Here is a 21,361-nt window from a genome sequence, read left to right on the forward strand (position 1 = left end):
TCTCTGTGCTTATTTACACACAGACATTGGCAAGTTGACGTATTTGGGAGCATGCTCTAACATGGTATGTCTGTAACATACTGCTACATGCTCAAACAGTTTTGTAGCCTGTTTTCCATGTAGCAGGATGTTACAGACACCCTCAGTTATCGAGAAATACATATTGACACCACTATAAAGGGTTAAACTTTGGTCTTCCCTTATTTATAGAAAAAAAATAAAAACTTTAACCATTCCTTTATTGGCCATTTTGATCGTTTCTCCTTCTTTCACTATTTTAATAATACTGCAGGCCATGTCTTTTCTCCACAAGTGATACACTTCTAGGCATGGGTTTGCTGCTCTCAAAGGCATGTGCACTTCCTATTCTTGGTACTGTCAAAAGATCCAGGAAGGAAATACTAATTTACACTCCCATCAGTAGTGCATGAGAGTGCTCATTTCCCCACATCCTTCACAGTACTGGGTTTTGTCCATACTTTTAACTTTTGACAACCTGATTAAAGAAAAATTGTATCTTGTGATTTTTATTTATATTCCTTTGAAAACTATAAGGATTATTTTTAATGTTAACTGACCATTTCTATCTATCCTTTTTGTGAATTGCCTGTGTTTATCTCAATTTTTTCATTGCTGTTTGAAGTTTTCTTATTTATTTCTAAGAATCTTTTATATATAAACGATTAATCTTTTTTCTGAATTCACTTATCTTTGTCCTGTATTGAAATATGATTCTTGTTTATCGTTTGTCTCCTATTTCCTTATGGTTCTTTTGTTAAATTTCTTGATGGGTTTTGCCTTTGTTGTCACACGTAGAAAGCAATTTGCACACAAAGTTTATGTATATACTTATAATTCCTCCCAATACATTTATTTTGATTTTTTACTTCTAAAAATTAAATATATGTGGAACAATTTTGGCAAATAGCAAAAAGATCTAATATACTTTTCTACCTCATCCCTGAAATTCAGCCAGTTTTCTCTATGCTATTTGTTTTTAAAATCTGTTTCTCCCATTAAGAATATTACTTATATCAGACACTGATTACTTACCCTGGAGTCCATTTCTCAACTTTTTATAACACTAATCTGAATATTTCTCTATAGTATTATATATTAGTAATTATTATTTATATTTTAATATCTGATAGAAATGTTTTCCTATTCTCAGTATTCTTGAACTTCTAACTGCTTATTTTGGAGTTCCAAAAAATTCTACTTTTAAAAACTTGGAATTACATTAGGTTTATAATATTGTCAGGATGCTTTTTCCTATAAACCTGAGATGAAACTCAGAGTTTAGCTGTCTTAGTCCATTTGGGGTGCTATACAAAAATACTATAGACTGGGTGATCGATAAACAACAGACATCTATTGCTTACATTTCTGGAGGCTGGGAAGTCCAAGATCAAGGTGTCAGCAGATTCAGTGTCTGGCGAGGGCTGCTCTCTGCTTCAAGATGGCTCATTGTTGCTGTGCCCTCACACGGCAGAAGGGGTGAAGGAGCTCACTTGAGCCTCTTTTATACAGGCACTAATCGCATTCATGAAGGTAGCATCCTCACGACGATAACTCCCCAAAACGTGCCCCTCTTCCCAAATGCTATCACATTGGGCATCAGGTTCCATATGCATTTTGGGAGGACACCAACAGGCAGACCATGGCACTAGCTGTGTTTGGTGACTCCAAGGACAGGTGATTCTCCCACCTAGGGTTCTCCCAGATAACTGTACGTCTTTGGAGGAAGGAGATTTGCCTTGAGGAGGCTGTGTACACGGAAGGAGAGGAAGAAGGTTGGATTGGTGCTCTGAAGATAGAGAAGGCTGTGGATAAAAATATGCATTTCGAAGATAGAGAAGACAAGAAGTGCTGTTCTTCAGGACATCGGTGGCAGAATGGGGCACAGAGAACAGCATTGTCCCCATTTCTGTGGAACCTGGTGCAGAGAGGAGCCACAAAGGCTTGCCACCCCTGACATGCCATTGGTTCCTCCAAATCAGTGGTGTGTAGGGGCTGGCTCCTAAGACCCAATTGTTAAATTTTCAAGAATTTTGCAAGCTGGTTGTTAAACAGAATCATTATTAAACTATGTAAACCTACAATTGAATGAGTTATATGAGGAACAAAGGTAATGAATAATCAAAATTAATTATTTCTTAATCATTTTACTACACCTTACTACGATCTATGCTTATTTACATCTGTTGTTGTCTATATGGTGGAAATACTATTTAATGATACACTACTATGCATCCTTCCTAATTCCACGTTCAGTGATGGCAAGCTTGACCCTGGCACAGTGGGAGTATTTACACCATGGAAATTGGCAAATGCTAAAAATTAGAGCTTGATTGTTTTCTTGATTGTCTAGAGGAGGGGCTGGCACATTTTTATGTAAACGGCCAGATAGTGTTTTAGGCTTTGCAGGCCATACAGTCTCTGTCACAATAACTAATTCTGCTCTTACAGAACAAAAGCATAGACAATACATAAATGCATGAGTGAGGCTGTGTTTTTGTACTAACGTCACTTGTGGATACTGAAATTTAAATTTCATATTATTTTCATGTGTCGTGCAATACTATTCTTTTGATTTTTTTCCATCATTCAAAAATGTAAAAACCATTTTTATATGGCAGGCTGTGCAAAATCATGGCACACACTGGCTTTGGAGAATATTATTTGTGAATCGTGCTACATAATAACCCTTATATCAGTAAAATTTATAATAAGCTTATTTTATTTATTTATTTTTGTCCAGAGAACTGGTTGTTAAATATTTGCCAGCACACTGCTTCAAGTGTTTTCTGAGTTGGGGGCATGGAAGGAGGGAGTCTGGCAGCACCCTGGGGAGAAGGCCGTCTGTCTCCCATGAACCACTGGCACTGGGGGCATTGTGAGCGTGCCCCTAGAGTGTTTGCCAACAGCTGGCTTGGATCACTGCAAAGGAAGCGCAGAGGATTGCTGCGCTTGTGGGATGTGGCATACTCTGGGGACAGTCAGAAATAACCCAGGAAACAGTAAGGTAGAGCCGAGGTCCTGCCATCATGTGGGAGGGGCCTGTGAGCTGCTGAGATTTGTGTATCTACAGATGAAGGAGTTGGAAAATTCCAGTTACATATGTTTTTCCCATCTAGGAATATTATAGTACATCATTGCATTGAGCCAAGTTTTTATTTAAATCCTTCAGTAATTGTATTCATACTCCTGTTTGTTAAGTAAATTCCTATTTATTTAAAAAAATTAATATTTATATTTTCATTATATTTAATTTTCCTAGTTATATTTTTGGTTCTAAAATTTTTTTTCTATTTTTAGCTGTTTATTGCTGGTCTATGGAGAAACTTATGCTTATCTAAATTAATTTTTATATTAGTCACTGTACTGAATTATTAGTTTTTTTTTAGTTGATTCTCTTGTGTTTTCAGTAACACAATGGTATCATCTGCAATAAATGATTCTTTTACGTACTTCTTCCCAATTTTTATTTACTTATTTTCTTACTGAATTGGCCGGAATTTCTAGTGCTAGGCTGTTGCTTTAGGCCAGGTGTTAGTGGGAATGTCTTGTGTTTTGTTATTTTGTATGATGCTGGCTGTTGACTTGAAATATTCTTTATCATATTAAGTTTCTTAGTGTTTTAGTTTACAAAATAAATTCTCCTCGGGAATGGATATAGAGTATTAGATACTTTTTGGCAATTTATAAGATGATGTGATAAATTAACATAAGTGTTAATACTATGCCATTCTTTTATTCATATTCTATTCTTTAACATAATACCAGATGGGCTTACTTATATTATCTTTAGTGATTCCATACCTATGCTCATCAGTGATTTTGATTTGTAGATTTTTTTTTTTTTCCAGGAGGAGAAAGGATGCTACTTTGACAAGTTCCGGTGCTGGGATGTGCTTCCTTTACAAAATGAATTGGGAAGTTCTTCATTTCTTCCCCATGGTCAGTATCAGTTGAAAGAACGTAAAATCTGTTTATGTGAAGTTTCAAAGAATTCAACCATGAAACCATTTAGCTTCAAGAATTTTTCCAGAAGTGATTTTTGTTTGTTTCTATAAATATTTCTTTTTCACCATAGATACTGTTTTACTTAGATTTTTTTTCTTTTGTCAAAATTGGTAATTTATGATTTCTAAGAGAATTTCTATTCTATCCCTGTTTCTACTCCTGTCTCTCTATAATCTATTCTCTAGCCAGTAACCCTTCACAACATTTAAAACATCAGATGGTCACTCCCCTGCACGAAAACCTCTGACAGTTTTCACTGAGAGGTTCTCACTGCTTTATAACTCCCCATCTATGAAGGTCTACGGACAACTAGTCCTAACTCACCTCCCACTTCCTACTGCCTTGCTCAGAGTGACATGAGGGCCCCCAGAGGTGGAGCTAGCACCAGGCACACTGAGCTCTGGATTTCCTGCTGATTCTGGAAACAGCTCCAAACCAGCTTTAAAGGAGGCTTAATTGTTCTGGGATTTTTGCTGACATAATACAGCTTGGCTCACAGGTGACTCTTATCCTTAGGCTTAAAAGTAGAACAGGAATTAATAAATGCCGCAAAATGTCTTTGGTTGTGTTCAGCCAGTTCTTTTCCCAGCAGAAAAAAGTGCCGTACTTAATTAAATTCAATCAGTATTTTTCAAGGGCTTCTTATGGACAAGCAATTTTGCTGGACTCTGGGATGTAAGTGAGGCAGACACACACAGTGTACCTCTATCGCAAGGCAAAGCAAAAGAGGATGTATTGATAAAGCATGCTGGGTTATGCAATAGTAATGAAAATCTCAATGGCTTATAACGACACAGGTTTATTGCTCAGTTATGCTATATGTCCAGGTGGATTGGCTCTGCTCTTTGTCACTTCACTCTGAGACCGAAGCAAGTTGAACAGCATCTATCTGGGAAATGTCTGGTGGTCACGGCAGAGGGAAAAGGCACGCTGGCCAACATGCACTCACTAAGACTTTGTTAAGAAATGACATGTGCCACTAAAGATCATATTTTATTGGCCATAGAAAATGACATGGTCAACTTGGACATTAAAGGGGCAGGGAAGAATTAGGTTGAAAATCCATACAAGACTGGCATTTTATGACGTCAAAAGTGATTGAATATCTCAACTGTATTTGGTTTAACCTAATATAATTCTTCTATAGGGAAGGCAATGATTATTTGAATAGTGCAATCTACTCCACGGTGGTACCAACAAAACTGCAATAAGGAAATCTTATTATTTAGGATTTTCTTTAAATTCAGATGAAAATTTTATTAACTGATTCTGCATTTCACTTGTGATAGCCGCATACAACCAACCCTTCTATCTGTAGAAATGGGTAATAAAAGCACAGGTGTTACATTAACCTTTTTTTGCTGAATTTAGGGGCCATTGGTTTTAGATTTCAGCTTTAAAGAGCCTGTCTCAATAAAAATGTGCTGTGTTCTTGATATGTGCTGGACTCTGTGCAAGGTTCTGGGACAGATAGTTAAATGCACTGACAGACAAGTCTGTCCTTACGGGGCTCAGAGTCTAGTTCCTGCCCTGCTATCAGGTATAGATAATCAGGAGATTGGTGCCGTTGGGGATGGGAGAGGTTGAGGGGGCTTGGGGTGCATTTCTAATGGAGCTCACATGACTGTTGGCCAAATTTGTTTCTGTGAAGCTGAACTCACAGCTGCTTGTTTCTTCAATTCTAGCTGGAAAATCTCTCCAAGCTCAGGGCAGGCCTGAGCTCTCTTTTAAAGGGCTCACCTGAGTAGGTCACGCCAACCTCGGCCACTCTCACTTTTGATGAACTTGAAGGTAAACTGATTAGAGACCTTAATCACCAAATCCCTCTGTCTTTGACATATGATATAACCTGATCACAGAGGAGACACCCATCATATCCACAGGTCTTCCCCTACTCAAGTGGGTAGTGCGGGGCACGGACACCAAGGGTGGGAATCTGTGACACCACCTTAGTATTCTGCCAGCCTCAGGGTTTCACTTCATTTTCAAAACTGTCACGCAGCTCGTGGGCGTGTCTCCTTGCTGTTTTAATCCGTGTTTTCCTGAGGTCACTGGTCATCTGTAGATCTTCTGTGAAGTCTTCCACCCAGAATTTGTTCTTAGTGGATTGCTTACGTTTTTGTTTTTGAGTCATCTAACCTGAATATAAATTCTCGGTTAGATATAAGTATCGAAACTATGTTCTCCCAGTTGATGGTTCCCCTTTTTATTTTTGATAAACATAAATCCTTCATTTTAATTGTCATATTTATCAGTCATTTTTTCTTGGTGGTTAGTGGTTTTTATGTCCTGTTAATGAATCTCTTGCTTAGCCCAAGGTCATAAAAATATTCTCCTGCCTGGGCCCTTTCTCCTGGACCCTGCGTTGCTTTTGTTTTTGAATGTAGGTCTAAGATGCACTTTGAAGGAACTTTTGTGTCTTGTGTGTGCACGGGACCAAGGCTCCTTTTTTCTCTCTATATGACGAGTCAATTGATACAGTATCATTTACTGAAAAGACCATCCTCTCCCTATTGATTTGTGACTTTGACTTTGTTGAATCAGGTGACTGGAGGCAGGTTGGAATCTGGTTTGGCTTCCCTTCTATTGCATGGATCTATTTGTCATCTGTATACCAATGCCAGACTGTCCTCACTATTGTCTGATTATGCTGTGATATCTAAACATCTTCAAAGAAATCCCGGGCACTGCCGCCTCTATAGAGAGGTCTCGTCCCACTCTCCCAGCCCCTAAACCACTACGAATTTATTTTCTGTCTCTGTAGATTTTCCTGTTATATCCATTTCTTATGAAATCATATAGTATGTTGTCTTTTGTACCTGGCTTCTTTCATTTAGCAGCATGCTTTCAGGGTTCACTGTGTGCGCTGTGCAGGAAACAGCAGCACTTGTCCTGAGGACTGGGGCAGGTGAAACGGGGGAAAAAGAAAGGGAGGGAATAAGTGATGTTGGACACTAAAAAGACTTGAAGACTTTTTAAAAAGACGTATAGATGTAATAGGGAATTAGCGTAGGAAAGCGTCTGCTCTCTAAAATGTCAAAAAAACCACATAGATTTGGAACAAGCTTCTTCTTTCATTTGGTGTGAAGCATGTGGCTGACCCACAGAAGGCTGTCATGGATGGAGCTTATAAAGAAAGGGGAGAGGCCCAGATGCTGAGCTCAGAGGCAGGAGAGGTTGAGTTTGAAGTGCTTGAGGAACAAGGAGTGACCCCAGGAAGGAGCCAGGCCATGTTAGGTGGGGCCTGAGAGAGGAGCCCCAGCTTCAAGGAGAACGTGACCAGGCAGTAGCTTGAACGGCTATGGATGGAAAAGGATTTAGCTTTATGTTTCCTTCCTTTGATTTTTAACTGCCCATCCCCGCCCCCCGCAGTATAGAAAATAAAAAGAAGACATTATCCCCCATCACCCCTCCACCCAGAATTGACTACAGTCGACACCGAGGACCAGTTCCTTCCAGGCTGGAGTCTCAGAATTGCTTTCTTAATTAGGGGCAGCGGTCTGCACAGCTTTATATCCTGCAATTTCTTGCTTAGTGTAAAAGCATTACCCTGGGGATCTGATTTCCTTTTGCATCTCAAACCCGGGAAGTCTGGCCATTAGCAAGGATTTCCTGAATTTCCTTGGAATCATCACAGCGGCTGGGCTTGGTCTTCCTGGAGCTTTGGGCTACTTCTCCCTCCCCTCCTTTCAAGCTGCAGGTCTTCGTGAGAAGAAGGCGGATGCCATAGCAGAGACTCAGCTTTGGGGCCTCATTCCTCAAGGTGGTAATTGTTCCCTTTAAAGGAAGAGAGAATTAACTGGGTGCTAGCACTGGACTAGGCCTGGGCATCCAGAAACTGCCCCAAAGCAGTGGAGGCCACTGGGAGAGACACGAGTGTCTGCAAGGCAAGGTGACAGAGCTCTCGGAAGGATGGAGAAGGGGCTGTGGCAGCTGGCCCAGTGGAAAAGTACCTCAACCATGATTCATCAGGGCAATGCTCCGATGGTGCCAGGCCATCACCTCATCTGGGAGTGCAGACAGCTGACAGCTGAAAGTCACATCAAGAATGGAATCAATTTTAAGGGCAGAAAGTAAATGAAAGTTAAGATAAAAATGCATGACTTCAGTACTACACCTTCTGCTGCAAGCATCTGTTTAATGCAAGTAACACGAGACTAGCGCCTGCTACGTGGCGGGTGTTGTCTGGACACAGTGGGCAAGGCAGGCTCCTGTGCCAGGCAACTCCCAACCTGACTGAGAAAGACAATGTGGTGGCCCATGTAGACACAGGCTGGCTGATTAAATACGGGTTATGAGTTAGACAAATAAAATACCTGGTGCTGCTGATTTTAGATGCCTGAGGACATCACTCTGGGTCCAGGCTAACTGGGTGGCTTAAATGTGGATCTGCATAGTGTTGGTACACAGAAACGGCCTGTGAGTGGTTCTCAGCCCTGCTGCTCACTGGGGGCTCTGGGGGCTCTTCAAATTAGAGACATTAGGGATGCTCAGTCACTACCCTCCTCCCTCTGAGTTTTTAAAAATAGCTTTATTGAGATATGATTTAAATAAAATATAATCCACTCACTTAAGTTACGCATTTTCAGTGGTTTTTAGTATATTCATGGATACGGACAACCATCAATACAATCAATTTTTTTTTTAAGATGGAGTTGCCCAGGTGGGAGTGCAGTGGTGCAATTTCTGCTCACTGCAACTTCTGCCTCCCAGTTCAAGCAATTCTTCTGCCTCAGCCTCCTGAGTAGCTTGGACTACAGGTGTGTACCATCATGCCCAGCTAATTTTTCTATTTTTAAGAGAGATGGGCCTTCACCATGTTGGCCAGGCTGGTCTGGAATTCCTAACTTCAAGTAATCTGCCCACCTCAGCCTCTCAAAGTGCTGGAATTACAGACGTAAGCCACCATATCCAGCCAACACAGCCAATTTTAAAACATTTTCCATATCTCAAAAAGAAACCCCATACTCTTGAGCTATTCTTTTTATTTTGTATTTAATTTTTTTCTTTGTTTTGAGATGGGGTTTGGCTTTGTGGTCCAGGCAGTAGTGCAGTGGCACAATCTCGGCTCACTGCAACCTCCACCTCCTGGGTTAAAGCAATTCTCCTGCCTCAGCTTTTTGTGTAGCTGGGATTACTGGTGTGCATCACCACGCCCTGCTAATTTTTGTATTTTTAGTAGAAACAGAGTTTCACCATGTTAGCCAGGCTGGTCTGTAACTCCTGACCTCAAGTGATCTGCCCGCCTTGTCCTTCCAAAGTGCTGGGATGACAGGCATGAGCCAGTGTGCCCAGTGTTTCCCCACTGTTCCAGCCCTAAACAACCACGAATCTATTTTCTGTCTCTGTAGATTTTCCTGTTATACACATTTCTTATAAATGAAATCATCTGGCTTCTTTCATTTAGCACCATGCTTTCAAGGTTCACCGTGTTGTAGTGAGTATTTTCTTCTTTTTTTTGTGGCTGAATAGTATTCCATTGTATAGATATGCCACATTTTGTTTATCTGTTATCAGTTGATGGACGTTTGGGTTGCTTCTGCCTTTTGGCTGTTATGTATAGTGCTGCTGTGAACATGTGTGTTTAAGTTTCTGTGTGGACACATGTTTTCCTTTCTCTTGGGTAGCTACCTAGGAATGGAAATGCTGGGTCATATGCTGACTCTGTTTACTGTTTTCCAAAGCGGCTACACCACTTTCCACTCCCACTAGCAGTGCATGAGGGTTCTGATTTCTCCACATCCTTGCCAATACTTGTTATCATCTGATTTTTTGACTCTGGCAACCCTAGTGCATGTGAAGTAGTATCTCAGTGTGGTTTTGATATCATGTGCTTAGTGGTGCTCCTAGAGTAATTTCTTTTTTCCTTTTAAAAAAGTTTTTGGCTGGGAAAAGTGGTTCATACCTGCAATCCCAATACTTTGGGAGGCTGAGGCAGGAGGATCACTTGAGCCCAGGACTTCAAGACCTGCCTGGGCAACGTAGGGAGACCATATCTTTACAAAAAAAAAAAATGTAAATCAGCTGGGCATGGTGCTGCACACCTGTGGTCCTAGCTACTTGGGAGGCTGGGGTGGGAGGACCACCTGAGCCCATGATCATGCCGCTGGACTCCAGCCTGGGTGACAAAGTGAGATTCTGTCTCAAAAAAAAAAAAGCGGGGGAGAGCTGGGGCATGATGGCTCATGCCTGTAATCCTAGCACTTTTGGAGGCCAAGGCAGGCAGATTGCTTGAGCCTAGGAGTTTGACACCAGCCTGGCAACATGGCAAAACCTGGCCTCTACAAAATATATAAAAAATAGCTGGGCTCCATGGTGCACATCTATGCTGGAGTCCCAGCTGCTCAGGTGGCTGAGGTGGGAGGACCACTTGAGGCCAGAGTGAGCTGTGGCTGAACCACTGCCCTCCAGCCTGGGCAACAGAATGAGACCCCAACTCAAAAAAAAAATTAATTTCAAATAATTTTAGGTTTAGAGAAAAGTTGAAAAATAGAAAAAAAAAAAAAAAAAAAGCCCACAAAACCCAGAACTCTCATTTACTCTTAACCTGGATTTCCCAAATGCTAACTCTTGCCACCCTTGCTACAACATTCGAGTTCTTGGAAACATTTAAAGCATGTGAAACATTTAAAACATTTAGGTTGCAGGCTTTAAGCTGCACGTCCTTTACTTCTAAATGTTTCAGTGCGTTTTTCTTGAAAAAAAAAAAACAACAAAAAAAGTTCTCATACCACAGTAACATGATCAAAATGGAAAATCAACATAGATTCAATAATATGATCTACAATCAAGTTTTTCTACAAACCCCTGGGTCTCAGCATTTGTTAAAAGCTTCACAGATGATTTCAGTGGATACTAGGGACCTCTGTCACCTCCTCTGGCAGAGCAGGACTGAGGGGTTCACCCTACCTGAGACCATCCAACAATTTAGGGTGGAGTTATCAGGGCACCGTGACTCCTGGGGCACTTTTGTGCGATGGAAAAAGACAGTGCTCCTGGCTAAGTGAGATGGCAGCTGGCTTGGCAAGGGTGGACAGCACCCTTGTCACAGCAGCATGTCCCTGTACTCTACATGCTGCACCTACACCCAAGACGGATGGTAACTGAGGCAGAGGGGAAAGGAGGGCCTGGGATGGCAAGTCTGCCCTCCTCGGTGGTTCATGTGTCCTTCATTTCCACCCTGCGAGAGTCTGCTGGACGCTGGAGTTGTGGGAGACGGAGCTGGTTACAGACAGAGGAGCAAACTCTTTATCACACTCCATGATCCCAGCTGCTAACATCCACACTGAGCCCTACTTACCAGCCTTTTTCTCTCTTGTTGGAACCTCCTCTGTACTCAGACCAGCAGCCCCAGCACCACCCGACACTGGTAAGAAAGGCAGACTCTCAGGCCTTACCCCAGGCCTATTGAATCGGGAATTCTGGAGTGGAGTCCTGCAGCCCGCATGTTAACCAGCCCTGCAGGTGCTTCTGATGCATGCTCAGGTTTGAGCACCACTGGCCACAGGAAGTTCGAGGCAGGGCCCAGGGTCAATTCTGCCCTCCTCTGGTTGAATAGCTGCCATTTAGGCAAAATGGTTTGACATTGAATCAAGGACATTATGAGCCAGAATTTTAAATATGTCTGTAAAAAAAAATTGAAAGAGGGAGGGGGTTCAACCTTTGGGTTATTTCATTTGTCTATATATAGCTGAAGAGTTGGGAATCTCAGTAAGTACTTCCAATGAACCTGCTACATGCCAGACAAAGGAAACAAGAAGACAAAGTAGGTCTGAGAAAGTGACAGGGTGAGTGGAAACCCAAAGCCCATAGAAGGCCATCCGAGTGGCCCCTGGACCAGGTGAGCTGGCTTTAGTGTTTATTGAAGGAGGCAGAAACCTCAGCTGTCAGCTGCTTCTCGTCCGAGTTGTTAGAGGAGTCATTTAGAAAGCTGTACCATTCTTTCAGGGTTCTCACTGCTTTCCAGTGCTTATGGATTAAAAAATGCCTTGGCTGTATGTGTAAGAAAACAACAATGCAAGTTTGTAGAGAAAGAATCTGGGCCTTCTAGGTCATGTTGGTTTAAAACTCAGACATCAAGCGTCTTAGAGATCATGTAGCCAAATGAGCTTAGTAAATGCTTTTTAACGCTTACGGAACGGTGGCGCTTCATGCTTGCTGTAGTGCCTACATAATTAGACAAATGAAATAACTCAGTTTGAACCTCCTCCCTCTCTTAACGTTTTTTACAAGCAGATTTAAAATTCTGGCTCATAAAGTCCTTGATTCAATGTCAAACCATTTTGCCTAAATGGCAGCATGTTCTAAACGTGAGCACGCTCAGCTTTTCAAGCTGCTTCCGAATAATAGAAAATTGACAAGCTGTCATTCAAGCCCTTTTGGTAGATGCCTGAGGCTCTGTTTAAATTGTATCTGTCTGATACTTTACCACGAAGAGTGAAAAATTTGATCGCATGCCATGGTTTTAATTTTCTAAAGCAAATAAATATGTTGGAAGGAGCCAAGTAATGCAGAGATGAACTGCTGTTCTCATGCAACCAATTTAGGGGAAGGGTTCGCCTAACGAATAAAAGATCTGAACTCTAGATCTTTACAAATCCATAGACTTTAAAGGTTTAAAAGGAAACAGCAGCAGCAGCAGACCTGGGATTGGCTTTTCAGTATCCTTATTTAACTAATAGACATGAAAGTTTTATGATTTGATATCAGAAGTGCTAGTACTGGAGTCTCTGGGCCTACTCTGGCTCAGGAGGCTGCCCTATTTCAAAAACAAGAAAAAAGAAAAGAAGAAATGCTAGTACTGTAATTCTAGAGTGCTTCAGAAATTCTCAAAAATAGGCCGGGTGCAGTGGCTCTCGCCTGTATCCCAGCCCTTTGGGAGGCCAAGGTGGGCTGATCACTTGAGGTCAGGAGTTCGAGACAAGCCTGGCCAACATGGTGAAACCCCATCTCTACTAAAAATACAAAAATTAGCCAGGCATGGTGGTGTGCGCCTGTAATCCCAGCTACTTGGGAGGCTGAGGCAGGAGAATTGCTAGAACCCCGGGCGGTAGAGGTTGCAGTGAGCTGAGATCGTACGACTGTACTCCAGCCTGGGCAACAGAGTAACACTCTGTCCCCCACCCCCAAAAAAAGTTCTCCAAAATATTTTGAACTTCCTCACCTTTGTCCTGTTTTGAAGGAGGGGTCTACATTGAAGAGATCATACAGAAACAATATAATTGTTACAAAACGATTGCAGTGTCTTTACTTCTCACACTATTGCGTTACATTAACTGCATCTTTAATTCAAAGTGCTCCTCAACCTAAAATATAGTCACATGTCTATATTTAAAAATGTGTATTATAGGCTGAGCATGGTGGCTCACGCCTGTTATCCCCCAGCACTTTGGGAGGCCAAGGCAGGTGGATCATGAGGTCAGGAATTTGAGACCAGCCTGGCCAATATGGTGAAACCCCATTTGTCCTAAAAATACAAAAATTAGCCAGGCGTGATGGCAGGCATCTGCAATCCCAGCTATTTGGGAGGCTGAGGCAGGAGATCACTTGAAACCGGAATGCAGAGATTGCAGTGAGTCAAGATTGTGCTACTGTGCTCTATCCTGGGTGAAAGAATGAAACTCTGCCTCACAAAAAACCAAAAAGTATACTAATGAATCTATTTCTTTTTTCAATCTATCATCCAGACTGCAGCACGGTGATTTTGCCAAAATATATCTCATTAAAAGCCAAGTAGAGCTTCTCATCAGCATCAATTTGTGTCGTTTGTAGGGACATGGATGAATCTGGAGAACGTCATCCTCAGCAAACTGACACAAGAACAGAAAATGAAACACCGCATATTCTCACTCATAGGTGGGTGATGAAAAATGAGAACACATGGACACAGAAAGGGGAGTACTAAACACTGGGGTCTATTGGGGGGAAAAGGGGAGGGCCAGTGGGGGGGGAGGTGGGGAGGGATAGCCTGGGGAGAAATGCCAAATGTGGATGAAGGGGAGAAGGAAAGAAAAGCACACTGCCATGTGTGTTCCTACGCAACTGTCTTACATGCTCTGCTCATGTACCCCAAAACCTAAAATCCAATAAAAAATTAAAAAAAAAATGTGCAGCCCAAAGTCCTTAGGAGGACAAAGGGAGTCCCTCACAACCTGGACCGGTCCCCTTCCCTCCAGCTGCCTTGGCTGCCCACAGGACCTCTTCCCGCCTGTGGCCACAGTGCGCAACTTGGAATTTCCCCACTCGCGCAGACTCATCACGTCACCACCAACTGCGTGCTGCTTCTGCTCTGTTCAGCTGGTGAAATCCTCTCAACCCTTGAGATGCAGCCCAATCTCCTCCTGACATCTGGATTCCTCTCTGTCACTGCATTCCCGCCTGTCATCCTGCCTTTGTTTTCTTACCCTCCACGCTCTCCCGAGTGATGGACGCTTAATCAAAATTAAATAAAAATTCAGATCCTCCTTGTACTTGTTGCATTTCAAATGCTTGGCAGTCACATGTCGTTAGTGGCTACCCTCTTGCACAGCACAGATAGAGAATATTTCCATCATCACAGAACATTCTAGACTTGGAGCTTCTTGAGGACGGGGGATCGGTCATTGACACTCCTTTACAGTATCTAGCAGTGGCTATCCTGTAGCAGGGGCTCAGGAAATTTCTCCTGAACTGAACCTCACTGAATTGATGTAGGATTGTCATCAGGGTGTACCTGTTGTGAAAGGAGGTTGTGAGATGCTGGGGTGGCCAGAGAGGATGGGAGTGGGCCTGGCACTTGGAGGAAAGGGGGCAAAACCATCTGCAAAGTCATCTTTTACCTGCTGGCATGGCCCCAGCCAGGGCTGTGTTGCTACAGGAGAATGGGTGAGTAGGAATGGATTCTACCATCCTGGATCTAGAGGACAACCTGTCTTAAGGGGCATGGGAAATGCTGGAAGTCAGGGTAAGAAGCTTGGACTTCATCCTACTGGCATTGAGAGCCCCTGGAAATTACTGAGTAGTGGAGTGATAGGATAAGCTTATAGGAAGACCCAAAATTATTAATACAGCTCCTTAGAGCTTAGATCCTGTGACTTAGGAAAGGCAATATGAGCCCCTGAGCATTCTGGGGGGTCCTTTGTACATCTGGAAGAACAGAGGCCTGGAGTGGGAAATCGTCCTCCTCCTGGGCAGCACAAACATGGCTGCTCCATTCCTATTCAGAAGCCTCGTTTCCTGATTAAGGCTCTGGCAGCTCTGGTGTTACACTGTTCATTATTCATGAGTAGACTTGGCCCTGTTCAAAACTAAAGCTTCAATGCTGCAAATGAGGGCTGCAGAGAGGATGTTGGGGAACTTGCCTGCCTGGCTTCAAAACTGTCCCCTTTTCTCTGGAAAAATCCTCTCTAGAATACTGTGCCAAGGCCTGGTGAGTGAGAAATGAATTTTCATGATGTATCAAAAGAAAAATGCTTCTTTTAAGAAACCATCTTTGTAAATGGCAGTAGATAGGGAAGAATGTAAAAGAGAGAACAACACTTGCAGGTTGAAAGCATTATGTCCAGATATGGAGACGTTAGGACTAAGGGAAGGTCGGTGATGGGTCTTACCACCTCCTTCTTCGTCTGCCCACCGATGGATGCACGCAGGCACGCACGCTAACAGCCTCCCAGGTGGACAGTCCACAGGACTTTGATTTCTCTGTTTCAGAGGATTTCTCGAGGCCCCTCTGTAGAGCTGCTTGTCTTTGTCATAACCCGTGCCTGGGTCAGAGCAGCTGGGGTGAGCTGCACTCACAGCTGGGAGAGGATCCTGTGATCTCGTGGTGCAGTGGCCCTTCCAGGTTGCTCTTTCTAAAACCTTGGGTATTGCAAATTCTGCTTCTTAGGGACACTTTGGCCCCGGAGTCCTGCCCATGTTGTCTCTCTTCCTGATGAAGCCAGCAGCATGGCTCTCAGGGTAGTGCTGTCTTCCTTCTCTAAAACAGCCATGTGGCCCCATGTCTTGCACTTACTGGTCACCGTGGTTACAAATGGTTCTTCTAGGCTGTGAACCATCACAGGAGTGGGTCCAGTTCAGCAGACAGTCCCTTGGGTGAATTTAGTAGCTGAGGGTCCCACTGAGTCTCCATCACCCTCTCACCCATTCTCCAACCCCCCCCCACCACACATACACTCTACTCCCCCAGTGCCGAATAAATTGCCATGGCACTGTGATGGCACTGGGACGTTTGGGAGTGAAGAAGTCGGGGCTTCTGCCCTGGGGAAGAAGTGATGCGGGCACGAACAGCAGGGCAGAGAGTGGGAGGCAGAGGAAAGGGCACTGAGTGGGAGCACGAGGATGGAAGAGGAGCCTGCGAGATGGACGACGGGACCTAGCACTGACCGAATAGAACTTTGTCGGTGGCACGTCAGTCACTCCAGGGAGATGCGCAGTCACTGCCATTTTCCTAATGAAACTCCTCCAGTTATTAAATAAAGGCGCAGCGTCACAGACTTAAGGGCCAGAAGTGGGATTTGAACCCAAGTCCCGCAGATGACAAGGTTCCCACCTGCTTCTCTAGGTCACACTAGCCAATGCTGCAGGGAAGGAGGGATGTTTCAGGAAGAGGGGAGATGCAGGCACAGGCACAGAGACCTTAAGTAGAGAGCTATGTTCCAGAAAATGCAACTTACTCAGCACTGGGGGAGGAGAGTGTATGTGCGGTGGGGGAGGGGTGAGAATGGGTGAGAGGGTGGTGCAGACTCAGTGGGACCCCCAGCTACCTAATTCCCCGACAGAGAAAGAGCTTAGAAACTCCCCCCACCTCCCGCAAAGCAGTGGGGAAGCTTCGGCCACACTGTTTTTGGTCCCCTCATTCCCTATGCAGTCTGGCTGCTCCGGGGGAGGATGGGGCTTGCAGGCAGGCACCGCTGGTTTAGGATGTGTCCTGGCTCCATCACTCAATTTGTGGCGCGACAATCAGGGGAGTCACCCTTTCTGGCCTTCAGTTTTCTCCTCTGTAAAATAAGGGAAAATAAGTTTTCTCCTCTGTAAAGTAAGATAACTTATTTTTGACAAAAATAAGTTCTCACCAATGTATTCATCACCACATGCCCTTTTAGTTCCATCTGCCCCAGGATTACAGTGGGGAGTCTTTCTTTGCTGATGGACTTTGAAAATCATCACAACTGCCTGACTTTTTGTGGTTAAACACAGCTAGCCAGGAACTCAGGGCTTCTCATCAGCAGAGGCCTCTGCCTTTCCAGTATCCAGGGCTGAATGGATTCTGGGTCAAGGCCTCCCTCCCGCAGCCATGAGGCCCTGGCTTGATGGAATGTCGCTATGGAGTCCAGGGAGGCAGCATGGGGACCCTGAGAGCTTTTCCCATGCCCTAGGCTGCTGGGCCTTGCTGCAGGACTCCTCTGGACCTTGAACATTAACAAGGCTCATATTTGGAAGGTGCTTTGAGAGGGCTTATAAGTATTTGGAGGTTACTTTGTAAACTGTTTTTATTGGAAAAGTAACATGTGTACAAGAGAACAACCCAAATACAGAAGAATATTAAACTTCCCAAGCCTCCAGCCCCCTCCCATGCTACTGTATCCCAAGGTTAGCTCTGCCGGCCCACTCGGCCCTGGGTGCCTCTGCCCAGGGTCGGGGTGGAGATTTGAGGCTTGCGGGTGAGGGCTGGGCGAACCGCCTCCTCTCAGGTCTTCGGATACAAGCTGTACCCATTTGCTGTGTGTGGACCCAGGACTACTGTGCCCACAGGCCTGGCGCTGCCTGGACACCCAGACCCACCTCCAGGGTCGCCCTCGGCCCTCCCAATGACTCTCAGACTCGCATCTGTCCCAAAGGATGACCAAAGATTCTCCAGTGAGAAATCACATTTTTGATAACAAAAGTGTTTTAAAATAATTACGCACGGGGTGAAAAACTCAAACAGTAGAAAGCCCCTTTCCCATCGGAGTCTGCCCTACCCCCGCCAGTTACAAGCTTCCCAGCCACTTCCTGAGCTCTCTGCGTGTACGGACACGCGTCCCACCCACAACAACTTTGTAAAAGAATCAGACGCGTGAAGGATTCCATTCGAATCACTTCGGCTCTCTGCTTTTCTCACTTCACTGTGGGTCGGGCGCGGGCTTTCTGTCGGCGACACAGACGCCGCCTTCATACCGTTGCACAAGCCCCGCGTCAGGGTTCCGCGTGCGGGGTACCGGAGGCAGGCCCAGCCCTTGAGCGGGGTCCGCGGTGCCGCCAACGCCCCGGGTCTGCGCAGCGGCCCCAGCAGTCCCTGCCCCGCCCAGTTCGAGCCTCCCGGAGGGCCCCCAACCGGGCGATTCGCAGGAACTTTCCCCGACTCTCCCGCGCGGAGCCGCCACAGGACCCTCTAGCAAAGTTCCTTTAGTTTTAAGGACGCGAATCGCGGCGAGAGAACCCGCGGAAGGCGAATAGATGGGGCGCGCAGAGGGGGAAACTGAGTCCCGCGAGAGGGCGGGTCTGGGCGCTGCCCCGCCCGCGCCCCGCGAGCTCCGCCGTGCCCGGATGCGCCCGCCCTGCCCCCGCCGCGGGCCGTCCCGGTCCAGCCGCCCGCCCTCCCGCCATCCGGCTGGCCCCCCTCCTGGGCGCGGTGCCCGTCCCCAAGGCGGCTCGTCACCGCTGCGAGGCCAATGGGCTGGGCCGCGCGGCCGCGCGCACTCGCACCCGCTGCCCCAGAGGCCCGCCCGCACTCTCCCCGGCGCCGCTCTCCTGTCCTCGCCCTGTCCGCCGCCACCAGAGTCGCCATGCAGACCCCGCGCGCCGCGCTCCTCCCGCTGCTGCTGCTGCTGCTGGTGGCGCCCACATCGGCGCAGCTGTCCCGGGCCGGCCGCTCGGCGCCTTTAGCCCCCGGAACTGCCGCCGGGTGCCCCGAGCGCTGCGAGCCGGCGCGCTGCCCGCAGCCTCCGGAGCACTGCGAGGGCGGCCGGGTCCGGGACGCATGTGGCTGCTGCGAGGTGTGCGGCGCGCCTGAGGGCGCCGCATGCGGCCTGCAGGAGGGCCCGTGCGGCGAGGGGCTGCAGTGCGTGGTGCCCTTCGGGGTGCCGGCCTCGGCCACGGTGCGGCGACGCTCGCAGGCCGGCCTCTGCGTGTGCGCCAGCAGCGAGCCGGTGTGCGGCAACGACGCCAACACCTACGCCAACCTGTGCCAGCTGCGCGCAGCCAGCCGCCGCTCCGAGAGGCTGCGCCAGCCGCCGGTCATCGTCCTGCAGCGCGGCGCCTGCGGCCAAGGTACTACGCCGCGCGCCTGGGCAGCTCCCCACTCTCTCCATCGCAGCCCGGACTTGCTTCTGCGGTACCGGCGGGCAGGCAGAGGGGCATCGAAGCGTTGCGGGGTGGCCAGGGCAACTCTCGGGGACAGGCAGGTGGGCCCCGGGGGGACAGCTTGCCGCGGGCTGCCTCGAAACCAAACTTTGAGCCCACCCCGGGACCGGTTCCGCGCCCGGACGATGCCGGTGCGCTCGGCCTGCACTCTGGGGCTCCAGACGCCTGGTGACCGGCTGCGGGGTGCCCTGAGGGCAGTCACAGCGCGGGGGACCTAGGACAAATAAGAGGGATAGGAACATAAAGGGAGGAGAGAAGTTCAGACCTGGGAACTGGCGCCTTGCAGAGCGGCTTCAGTCATTTCTGTTGCTTTTTCTTCTGTTTGCTTCCTCCGTCCCCTTTAAAATGAACCATGCATTACTTTTTATCATGGGACCTCTTCTTGAAAACTGTATGTAACCGTTTTGGAGAAGAACAGTGTTTGCCGGCCTGCCCCGCGGTTTCCCCCAGAAAATCTACCCCCGGAAGGGACTGGTTTGGCACCGCGCTCGTTTCAGCAGCGTTTGCTGCCTGTCTTACTTTCCTCGTTTTGAGCCAGCCCTACAAAAATGAAAGTGGCTCCTTTTGAATAAGCTGAATCGGGCGTTGGATCACAAAATCTGCAGAGGCGGAGAAGGGACCGGGTTAGTGATGGGAAAGACGTCAACCCTTCTCTCCCTCCTGGCACTCACAAGGATCTGTCCTGGCGGGAGAGATGGTGGTGATGGGGGAAGGAGTGGAGTGGAGAAAGGTTTAACTCTCTCGCGGGACCTTGCAGAGAGATGCTCCTCATCTTCAGGCAGAGGCCACTTGGAAAAACAATATCGAGTTCAGTGGCGGCCAGTGCCGCGGTGCAGGAACCGGACAAGGGGGCTTGGCAGTGCGCTTGGCCGCAGCCACGCAGCTGCTGCCCGACCCCAGCGCTGCCTCATCAACATGAGCAGTGCCAGGAGCGAGGCATAGGAGAGCAGAGTGCCCTGTGCCCTGGTCTAGGTTTTTCTTTATGGGAATATCGTTCAGTATGACCAACGGGGGCTTGGCATAGCTTGGCTTACATGGACGGGAAGGTGCCAGAGCCAAATTGGGTGAAATTGATGATTGTGTATTTCACCAACACAGGAGCACAGCCCTCAGGAAACTCAGTCTAGTTAGGCAGTAGAGAGCTGTCCCGCAGATAAATGATCCAGGAGACCCGAGAATGGGCATGATGCTAGCACACACCTAGTGAGCACCCAGTCTGTGTGCCAGGTGTGTTACCTCTGTGACCTTATTTGGTCTTATGAGGAGGGAGTTTCTTCTCTCTCTCTCTCTCTTAAGAGACAGGGTCTCTCTCTGTCACCCAAGCAGGAGTGTAGTGGTGTGATCATGGCTCACTGCGGCCTCTGACACCTAGACTCAATGATCCTCCTGCTTAAGCCTCCCAAGTGGCTGGGACTACAGGCGGATGCCACCACACCCAGCTTCTCATCCCTGTTTTACAGATAGCAGCACTGAGATTGAAAAACTTGCCCAAGGTCACTCAGCTGGAATTTAAAGCCAGACAGCCTCATTCAGAGGAGTCAGCCCAGCACTTAACTCCAAGGCTGTGGGAGAGGGGTCAGGTGCTGTAAATTTCCTAGTGGGCTGGATGCGCATTTCGCTCAAAGCTGGGAACAGCATATGCAAAGCCAAAAACTTGTTTGGAGGTGAATAGATCAGTGTGACTGGGGGACATTTGGGGAGGGCAGCAGGAGTGAGCTAGGCTGGTGGCTCAGAGTCCATGGCTGAAGAGGCTGGCTGTGTGCCCTGTGCCCTGTGCACAGATGTTCTTGAACTGGGGCCACTCAAAGCCTAGTGTAGGGCTGACCTAGCGGTGGAGTACGGAATGCATCCAGGGTGGAGAGTTTAGACTACTGCAATACTCTGGGTGTGAGGCGACAACATTGAAAAAGCATGTTTTTGTCCAAAACAAGCCAGCTGTTACTGGTCTCGCTGTTTGTGGTCTCGTTGCACGGGGTCCTGTGTTGCTGGCACCGTGCGAGCAGCCTAATTTATT

The 21,361-nt window shown here is 46.8% G+C and overlaps 2 protein-coding genes and 1 long non-coding RNA gene across 5 annotated transcripts in view; 2 read left to right on the forward strand and 1 right to left on the reverse strand.

Annotated features, from left to right (window-relative positions):
- Nucleotides 1-4,811: 4,811 nt before the first annotated feature.
- LOC118146417 (uncharacterized) lies at nt 4,812-20,018 on the reverse strand. Of its 2 annotated transcripts, none has more exons than XR_004732219.3 (3): nt 19,613-20,018; nt 15,615-17,003; nt 4,812-7,803 (listed from the first exon to the last, which is right to left on the reverse strand). It is a non-coding gene; the product is annotated as an uncharacterized LOC118146417 (long non-coding RNA). The 2 variants fall into 2 exon arrangements; XR_004732218.3 differs by lacking the exon at nt 4,812-7,803 and adding an exon at nt 7,816-8,056.
- On the forward strand, nt 10,562-12,668 carry ARMS2 (age-related maculopathy susceptibility 2). The gene is given in 4 exon segments (XM_035269352.3): nt 10,562-11,217; nt 11,219-11,269; nt 11,271-11,364; nt 11,366-12,668. Coding segments are annotated over 4 exon segments (336 nt in total). The 5' UTR covers nt 10,562-11,098; the 3' UTR covers nt 11,438-12,668.
- The window catches only part of HTRA1 (HtrA serine peptidase 1), a 52,366-nt gene continuing 49,717 nt past the window's right edge, over nt 18,713-21,361 (forward strand). For both annotated transcript variants that reach the window (XM_035269351.3, XM_002807473.7), the window contains exon 1: nt 18,713-19,254. In XM_035269351.3, coding sequence (XP_035125242.2) covers nt 18,771-19,254 — 484 coding nt within the window. In that variant the 5' untranslated portion in view covers nt 18,713-18,770. The remainder of the gene's footprint in view (nt 19,255-21,361) is intronic.

Source organism: Callithrix jacchus, chromosome 12, assembly GCF_049354715.1.
Source record: "Callithrix jacchus isolate 240 chromosome 12, calJac240_pri, whole genome shotgun sequence".
NCBI classification, from domain to species: domain Eukaryota; kingdom Metazoa; phylum Chordata; class Mammalia; order Primates; family Cebidae; genus Callithrix; species Callithrix jacchus.